Source organism: Mastomys coucha, unplaced genomic scaffold, assembly GCF_008632895.1.
Source record: "Mastomys coucha isolate ucsf_1 unplaced genomic scaffold, UCSF_Mcou_1 pScaffold15, whole genome shotgun sequence".
In the NCBI taxonomy this organism is placed as follows: Eukaryota; Metazoa; Chordata; class Mammalia; order Rodentia; family Muridae; genus Mastomys; species Mastomys coucha.
Window position 1 is genome coordinate 13,215,841 of NW_022196897.1, and position 9,026 is coordinate 13,224,866.

The window sequence follows — 9,026 nt, forward strand, 5'->3', positions numbered from 1 at the left end:
TGAAGGTGCAGCCTCAGTTTGCAATTGATGGCCCAGGACTGAAGGTGTCATGCAAAGGAGTTGAGGCTCGGCACCGTGAAGACAGTCTATGAGAGGCTATTGGTAAAGCCTAGTTACAGCAGTGTTTTGGAGATGCCAGTACCATGCAATGACCACCAAGGAGAGCAGCAGCAGTGGAGTACAGGCATCTGGAGCCCAGAAGACAAGATGTGTGCTACAAAGGGCAGAGTTGGAGAGGTGACTCAAGCCCTTGGAGGAGCCCAGAAGATCGTTAGTTGGATCCCAGACATTGGTTTTGCTTTTGATTGTGACTGTGCCCTGATATTTTTCCCTCTTGAAGGAAGAACGTATTTTAGTGAAGCCCACAGTTAAGAGACTTTGAATTTTAAAAGACATTGGACATTTTAAATAGATTGAACTTTTAATATGTAAAGACTGTGGGACTTTAGTGGAGCGGTCATCCACACTGGGGTGGGCTTTGATGATGCAGCTGTCTTTGAGTCATTTATGCTCTGTAAGGAACCCCTCATCCACATGCATCTAAGTTACCCCAATAAAACTCATTGGTTCACCAAGTTGAACTCTAGTGGTACCTATACTTTGATCTGTTGGGATCCCTAACTTGATTGAGTAGACAAGCATGTTCTATCTCCCCAGAAAGTTTGGTGACTCAACAGTCTTCAGCAGCAAGGCCTATGGTAGAGGCTCCTTCTCATAGCCACACCTGCAGGAACCTCACATTCCTCAAAGGAGAAAGAGATGAGGAAAAGGAAAGCTTTGCCTTTCTAAGTGAGTTTGATGTCTTAGATAAAGTATGAAAAGTTCCTAGACACAGAGGAGGTACAGAAAGGTAGCCAGGCCTGTTTAGCCTTTTTTGTTCACCAGAGACTTCATACTAAGCTGTTGCTCAGGGACTGGCCCTCTGTTCTTATGCTTAGGGTTCAGAGCCTTGTTCCACCTTTTGCAGTCTGTTGCTCTCCTAGCTCTGAGAAGCTACAACATACTTCAAGACCAGAGACATGGACCAGAGAGCTTAAGCAGGCTAGGATTCTGAGGAGAAATTGGGACGAGTTGGAGCCTTTAGTGTATAGACTAATACTGGTTCTTTGGCTTAGACAAATGTAGAAACAAACTGCAGGCAATGGGGACTGGTTGGGGATATGGCCATTTTTTACTACCTCTGCAATCTTTTCTGTTTTTGAGCCAAGGGAGCCTGTGCTGCTCTTGAACCTGTGACATAGAAAGGATGGTCTTGAACCTCTGATCCTCTGCTTCTACTTTCCAAGTACTGGAATTACAGGCATGTACCACGATGAGCAACACTTCAGTTTTTGAGATGGGTCTCCCTCTTACTGAACCACATTATGTATCCTTAAACCTGAAGTGATCTTCCTGACTCAGCCTTCTGAGTGCTGGGATTACAGGTGTGTGCCTCCACAGACAGCCTTTGCCACTTTTATACACCTAGAAAGTTCCAAGAGGAGCACTAATTGAAAAGCAGGATAGGTACAGATCTTTACCCTGAAGGCTACCCTATTTGCCTCCACCACATCAGGAAGGCTAGATGCTTCTGGCAAGAGTACAGGTTTTCGGGCTGGCGAGATGGCTCAGTGGTTAAGAGCACTGACTGCTCTCCTGAAGGTCATGAGTTCAAATCCCAGCAACCACATGGTGGCTCATAACCATCTCATGAGATCTCATGCCCTCTTCTGGTGTGTCTGAAGACAGCAACAGTGTACTTAGATATAATAATAAATCTTTAAAAAAAAAAAAAAGAGTACAGGTTTTCTTTCTTCATGAGATGGCCAGACAGCCATGGTTCCCAGAGTACAGCCAGCCCAGCATTTGAATGTAGTCACAGAAGCTGCACATCCTGGAACCTGCCTCTTATTGAAAAACACCTCAGTGTGACTGGGACCTCCTCCACAGCTATCTTTTATCTGGGAAAGAGGGTGTGCACTTGTCAGTGCCCCACAGGAGAAAAGGGCTCCCTCTACAGGATGTATTGATTTCCAAATGCCCTTAGAGAGCAGGAAATGTTACCTGACTCTTGGCCGCCTCTGAGTACTGTGTGTGCCATATCCGGCTCATTACATACATCATGGTAGCCAGCTTCCAAGGGTGTTATCAGGCATAGGAAGAAGGGCAGTTCTTGTGCAGAGTCACAAAAATGATGGCTACCCATCTGTTTGCCCGACCTGGTATGCACTTACCTGTAGCTGCAAAAATGGGATGTTGAAGAACTTATGCAGGTACTTTAGGCCAAAGCTGTTCTTCATGGAAGACTCAGCATAGCGGAAATAGGAGGAACCTGGAGGTCTGTTTCCAAAGAAAGATAAGGGAACTTGATGGGCAGTGTAGCTTGACTCCAAGGTCCAGGGCCATACCTAAGTGTAAGCATCCTGCCTACCAAGCTTTCTTCTGTCAGCCAGTTCCTAAGGACGTTCTGCAGCATATTCCTCTGGGGGTGGTCTGAAGAACCAGACAAGAGCCAGGCAGACCCCATAGTCCTGGCATATATGGTCTTCTCATCTTCTACACCATTACCATCTCATGGAGACCTGGAACTCCTTACCCTCTCTGGCTAGGTGCTGTCATTTTACCTCCAACACAGGACAAGACTGTGCCTGTGCTGACCCAGTGTCTACAAGCTCCCCCCACACCACCAGAGCACACATCACAGGAGCAGAAGTGGCAGCACCCACCTGTCCAGGTGCTCAATGAAGTCCCGCACATCATCTGGCAGAATGACTCGATGCTCACCCATGTCACGGTAGTTGCCCAGCACACACACCGGCACATGGGTTGGCACTTTGGGAAGCTCCCGAAGAACATAATTGAAGGTCCTTTGAAAAGGGAAGGAGTGTTTTGCCTTAGCTGTATGACCCTCAGAGAGCTGAGTGTACTACCCTTTTGGTCTAACTGCTCAGAGCACTTGTCACCTCAGGCAGGGTTCAGAGATGAAGAAATGCTACAACCTTCAGCCTGCATCCCTGGCCACTGCCTCTCCCAGAAAGCATAATTCCCCTGCATCTTAATTCAAGGTGTCCGTTCTTTTGCCTTTAAATGGTGTGACACCTATGTCCCTATGAATCGGCTTCAAGGGCTTGGGGTGGGGTGGGGATGGCTTAGTGGATAGAAGTGCTTGCTGCTGGGCTTGACGACCTGAGTTTGATCTTTGGGGCCACATGGTAGAGTGAAAGAGCTGACTCTCATAGCTTGTCCTCTGGTCTCCATCACACAACTCCCTAGCCTCCCCCTCCTTTTACCCCCCCACCACCCCAAAGAACTGCTTGGAACCTCAGCTGTTTGTAGCATTATCCTGAACTGAGCATGTCCTGAGGTTCCCTGTCCTCAGTTCTGCTACTGAGGTTGGGGTTGCAGCCCATTCACTTCTCCCTGCTTGTTGACTCTCACCTCCTGGTTACCATCACTGAAGCGTCTATCCTTAGTGACATGTTTGTCTCTAGGACATTCCTTATTCCACAGTGTTAACTATGCTGTCTACAAGTCTCCAGGTCTCCAGGACTGACTTTATGTGGGGGTGCCCTGTAGTTCCACTTTATAAGCCATCCCAATGTCTCCAAATGACTTGTAAAGCCCCAACCAGGACTGGGGATATAGGTCAGTGGTTGAGCACTTAGTATATGCAAGATCCTAGGTTCAACCTCCAGTACTCACATGAGCTCTGCTCCCCTCCCCTTTCTCCCAAAACCCACGAATGGCAGTACATACCAATAACCACAGTAATCAGAAAGCTAAAGTAAGAGGATTATGAGTTTGTGGCCAGTTTGGTAAGTGTAGTCAGTTCCAGGTTAGCCTAAGCTACACAGAGACCTAGTTTCTATAAAATCCACAAACAGTGAAATGAGTATGACCTGGCTTCCTGCCAAGCAATTAAGAATGTAACACATTTTTAATGAGGCAGCTTCTCCTGTCTTTGTTTTATCCACTTGAAACATCTCCTGCACCTTTTATCCTGTAAGACCCCTGAAGTGTGCTTGCTGGCCTGAAATGGTAGCAGCTGTGTGAATCTAGCTGTTTCCATCCTTCTCGATCAGTGCTAAGATTCTGAACAGTGTCTGCTGACTCCAGGACTAGCTGAACCAAACATTTTCATGACTAGGGATCTCAGACACTAAGAAATGGCTGTGGTACTTGTGGTCTTTGTGATAAGAGCCTATGAACTCATGGCTCCCAAATGTGCATCTGTGTATCCTTCCTGAGATGGCTTAGCCTCCTACCTACTCTGCAGCCCAGAACTCATGTCTTGATGCTAAGCCAAGCTTTTGGGTCCTTGCTGTTTTTAAGGGTCCTACCTACCCCTCTATCATACCCCCTATTGGCTATAGGGTCTTGTGAAGTTAGACTGCAAAGATCATAACAAACTTCAGTGGAGTACAGAGGCCTTGGAGGCCTTCAGTATCCAAACGTAATGTCACATGGGAGAAGCCATGTTCCAAATAATAGACCAACAGACGACTATCACCCACATGGCAAAATGCACTGTACATATACAAAAAAGAGCATTGCACTCTGCTCTTTACACGAGAAGTACAGCTTTGTATATGGGTGTCTGACACATGTGTACTGCTGAACTGGAGCTTACGGCCTAGCCTGCCTCGTGTAGCCCTCACAGGTTTCTTGCATGTGACAGTTGCCAGCCTGTCTGTCAGGCAAGCATATAGGTCCCCGAAGGTTGGGAAGGTTGGAGCTGGGCCTGTGAATACTGTACAGAGGCTATGAAAAGTACATTATATAGATGGTGGCTCCCAAGATCTATGGGTTCAGGACCCTCAAAACAGAATCAGTGACATGCACAGTACAAACTTTACTCCCAGGCTTAGCATGTGCACATGTTGGAGGCTGGTATAACCAAGTGGGTGACTATTCTTAAACAGCACAAGTGTAAAACCTAGGAAGACACAGTTCCACTACACATATATGATACACGGAAATCTAGCTGGCCTGCTCAGCTATCTGCAGTGAGAGTCTTACATGATGCAACACAATGCTTTTCTGTCTTTCCAATGGGAACACAGATTACACATAGAACACTGACAGAACTGGAAAAGCAGAGTGAAAGGCAAGGGGAAGCTAGTGCTGCGTCTACACGGGCTGCTGCCAGGGCTTCTTTCCTTCTTGTAATGGAGTGGGTTTTCTTTAAGGCAGAGTCTCACTATGTAGCCCTGGCTGGCCTAGAACTCTCTATGTAGCCCAGACTGGCTTTGAACTCATAGAGATCCACCTGTCTCTGTCTCCCATGATCTGGGGGTATAGGTATGCACCATCATGTTTAGCTACTACAGTATTTTTTTTTTTTCCGAGACAGGGTTTCTCTGTGTAGCCCTGGCTGTCCTCGAACTCAGAAACCCACCTGCCTCTGCCTCTGCTTTCACCTCCCAAGTGCTGGGACTAAAGGCATGTGCCACCACTGCCCGGCTAAGAGACTGTTTTTCACAGAGCAAGCAAGCCTCTGGGGCCCTTGTGTTTTCCTGCTGTTGGTTGGAGAGGGTTCCCAGTCTTTGTTTTTTTTTTTTTTTTTTTTTTTTTTTTTTTTTTTTTTTTGGTTTTTTGAGACAAGGTTTCTCTGTATAGCCCTGGCTGTCCTGGAACTCATTCTGTAGACCAGGCTGGCCTCAAACTCAGAAATCTGCCTGCCTCTGCCTTCCAAGTGCTGGGATCAAAGGCATGCGCCACCATTGCCCGGCCCGGGTTCCCAGTCTTACAGTGGTATGTAATAACAGTCTACTGAGCACATTTCTCACGATGTTCCCCTCAATGGAGTATGGTGGGTCTCAGGAGGCTTGCACCTGCTCACTGCACCTCTGGACCCATTGCTCATGTCATTCTTTGTCCTTTGTTGTCATAAATCTTAGCTGTGTCTTCTTACTTCTTACTTACTGAGTGTGTGCATGTGTGTGTGCCTGTTTCTGGGAGCACCTCCAATACAGCAGGCCACTTGATTCTGACACATTTTCTTTTCTTTTCTTTTTTTTTTTTAAAGATTTATTTTATTTATTTTATGTGTATGAGTACACTGTAGCTGTACAGATGGCCGTGAGCCATCGTGTGTGTGGCTGCTGGGAACTGAACTCAGGACCTCTGCCGGCCCCACTCACTCTGGCCCTGCTCACTCCAGCGTAAGTCACTGTAGCTGTCTTCAGACACACCAGAAGAGGGCGTCAGATCTCATTACGGGTGGTTGTGAGCCACCATGTGGTTGCTGGGATTTGAACTCCGGACCCTCAGAAGAGCAGTCAGTGCTCTTACCCGCTGAGCCATCTCGCCAGCCCCTGACAACATTTTCTATGGTGTTTTCGGGACAGCAAGGCTGTAGAAGGTGACACCCAATTCCTACCACTGTTGGCTATAGGCCTGAGGCAGCTCCTGCCTAAACTCTGCCCATCTTATGGTATCGGTGCCTCAGTTCCCTAGGTCAGGGGGCTCTGCTCACACCTGGCAAAGCAGGAAGTCCCACACCAAGAGGAATCTCACAGCACTACATGAAGGCGTGCAGCCACTGCCTGCTATCTGCCCCTCTTACCATTGCTTAGTGATGTCAAACATCATGACTACTCCATTACAGTTCTTGTATACGTCCAGGAACTCAGCATCCAGGGCCATTTCAGATTCTGCCTAGAAACAGAAGGAAGAATCCCATACGTGTGGGCCTCCAAACACCTAGAAGCAAGTGCTGGAGCTGTCAGCTGCCCTTAAGATGGTTTCCAGAGGAAGAACAAACACCACACATGGTGCAATAAACCTGGTCAAACCCTAGGGCTGGGTAGTCACAGGCTATGGGTGGGGTGAGTGGGTTCACAGCTGTTCTTTAGCCAAACTGCATTTAATATTATGTTCCTGTCTGTATATAAATGCTACTCTCATCAAAAAAAAAAAAAAAATCAAAAATCTTTTCTTTTGGTTTCTCAAGGTGTTGGGAATAAATGACCATTTATTTAAATGGTCTAAACTAGACTCAGGGAACATGGTAGAATACAGAGCAGAAAGAGTCTAAGGTTAGTGTGGTGGCCTGCATCTGCCGACAGTCAATCATGGGCTAGGGAGGCTAGGCCCCTTGTGGTCCTACCCTTGTACTCAACACTGAGTGCAACAAATACCAATGGATAAGTCCAAACATGTGGTCAGACTGAAGGTCCTACTTTAAAAATCACTGGATCCCCTGCCTCCAACACACACATACACACACACACACACACACACACACACACACACACACACACACGGATAGGACTTGTAGGAAGAGGGAACAGATAACAGGATAGGAGGGAGACAGAAGAAGAGGTAAAGAGTAAACAGAATATATAATATATGTGTATGAAACTGTCAATAAATTTATAAAAAAGAAAACAAAAGTTGTGCAAAAGGTAAAACAAAACAAAACAAACCCCAACCCATCAAGATGAGTTCCTGAACACACAGCGCACGGGACAGTGCCAGGAAGGGGCTATATACCACTTAAACTTCCAGCCTCAAAGAGGGAGAAGACAGGGCAGGGCTCTCTAAAACAACTGGAAGGAAGGACCACACAAATGTGTCCACTGTGTTCCAGCTTCCAGGGAGCAAGCAGAGATCACCTGGTCCCACCTGTGGTGCCATGGCCACATCTCCAAAATATGCCAGCACTTTACCATCATGACAGAGATGTAAAATATGGTTCCTAACAGGCCATTTACACAATAGTTCACTGTGATGTCTGTGGAGTGAAGCAGAGCAGGCGCCACACACATGGAGCAGGCACCCTAAATAGGCAGTAACCCTAAACTTAACCCAGGCAGCAGAGTCTCAACAGTAGTTAAGGACAGTCAGTGACTATTGTGTCTACAGCATAATAGGATTGTCCAGGATCTCAGGATGGGCAGGAGGCCCACAGGAGCCTTGCTCAAGACACTGGCACAGACCCACCTGACAATGTGGCTCACCTCCTGGGGGTCATTCTCCGTCTTCAAGCCATCACCTCGTTTTTTACATTTTCCTTATTAAAAGACAAACAAAAAATTAGGAATGAAATTGTTGGGCCCAGGATTTGCATAAGTGGGGAGCATCCTTCCTTTGACCCTTCCTATCTGCTATAAAGCCTTCATGCCATGTGGGACTGTACTCCATTCAGCCTTTGAATCTAAAAGAACCTCCTGGTAGGTCCAGACATCCCTCACTCATTTTTGAGAGATACAGAACTGTGTGAACTGGCTAAGCTGGCAGAGTTGGATAGGAAATGCAGTGCTCAGCAGCTGATAAGACAGGCCAGGAAGGAAGACTCCCTATCTGGGTCTGCCTTGAGGAAAGGGGTACCTCATTATAGCCTGGCTCTCATGGAGGCGTAAGAAACAGCATGATAAACGGTTTCTACAGTCAAAGCTGAGAGAGACCCAATCTGAGTTCCTTAAACAATTCCCTGTATCACTAAGACACTGGTACACTGCGAGAAGTGTCCGCCCAGCCTGATACTGCCTATCATGGTTATTAAAGTGTTTTTATCTGGTAGTCACAGGTCCTGTCTGGAGTCTGACTCTAGGGATAACAAGATGATATCAGTGCCCCTCCTCTTCATCTAAATGTTCAACGGAGCTCCTCACAACCTTGGGAATTCCACAGCAGACAAATTATCTCCTGAGAACAAACTCAGGTTCATGTGCTTACACAAAACCTCCATAGCACCCTTGAAGTCCTTTCTGAGTACCCGTCACACTCAGGTCAGCCTGGGGAGTCAGCCTCTTTCCTCAGTGCAGTGGATGATTCAGCCTGACCCTTATGGGCTGAACGGGAAGTGGGACATTCAGGGCATGAGCCTCTAGCCCACCATCATCTTTCTATAAGGTGCTGTAAAGTGTTTGTGGGAACTACTCTTGGGGGAGAAGAAAAGTGTTGGACAGGAGCTGGGAGGCCAGGGGAAGAAAAAAACTTGCCAGGCTACTTTCTTTCAACTTCCCCCTTTAAAGCTTCTGAACAGGTACCAGAGAGAGCTGCCTCCACAGAGCTTCTGAACAGGTACCAGAGAGAGCTGC

The 9,026-nt window shown here is 47.1% G+C and overlaps 1 protein-coding gene across 3 annotated transcripts in view; it reads right to left on the bottom strand.

Moving 5' to 3' along the window:
• Rabl6 (RAB, member RAS oncogene family like 6) overlaps nucleotides 1-9,026 on the bottom strand; it is a 27,286-nt gene that overhangs the window by 7,809 nt on the left and 10,451 nt on the right. For all 3 annotated transcript variants that reach the window (XM_031369364.1, XM_031369363.1, XM_031369362.1), the window contains 4 exons: nucleotides 7,944-7,996; nucleotides 6,548-6,639; nucleotides 2,706-2,846; nucleotides 2,214-2,319 (listed from right to left, as the gene is read on the bottom strand). In XM_031369364.1, the coding sequence (XP_031225224.1) occupies nucleotides 2,214-2,319; nucleotides 2,706-2,846; nucleotides 6,548-6,639; nucleotides 7,944-7,996 (392 nt within the window). The remainder of the gene's footprint in view (nucleotides 1-2,213; nucleotides 2,320-2,705; nucleotides 2,847-6,547; nucleotides 6,640-7,943; nucleotides 7,997-9,026) is intronic.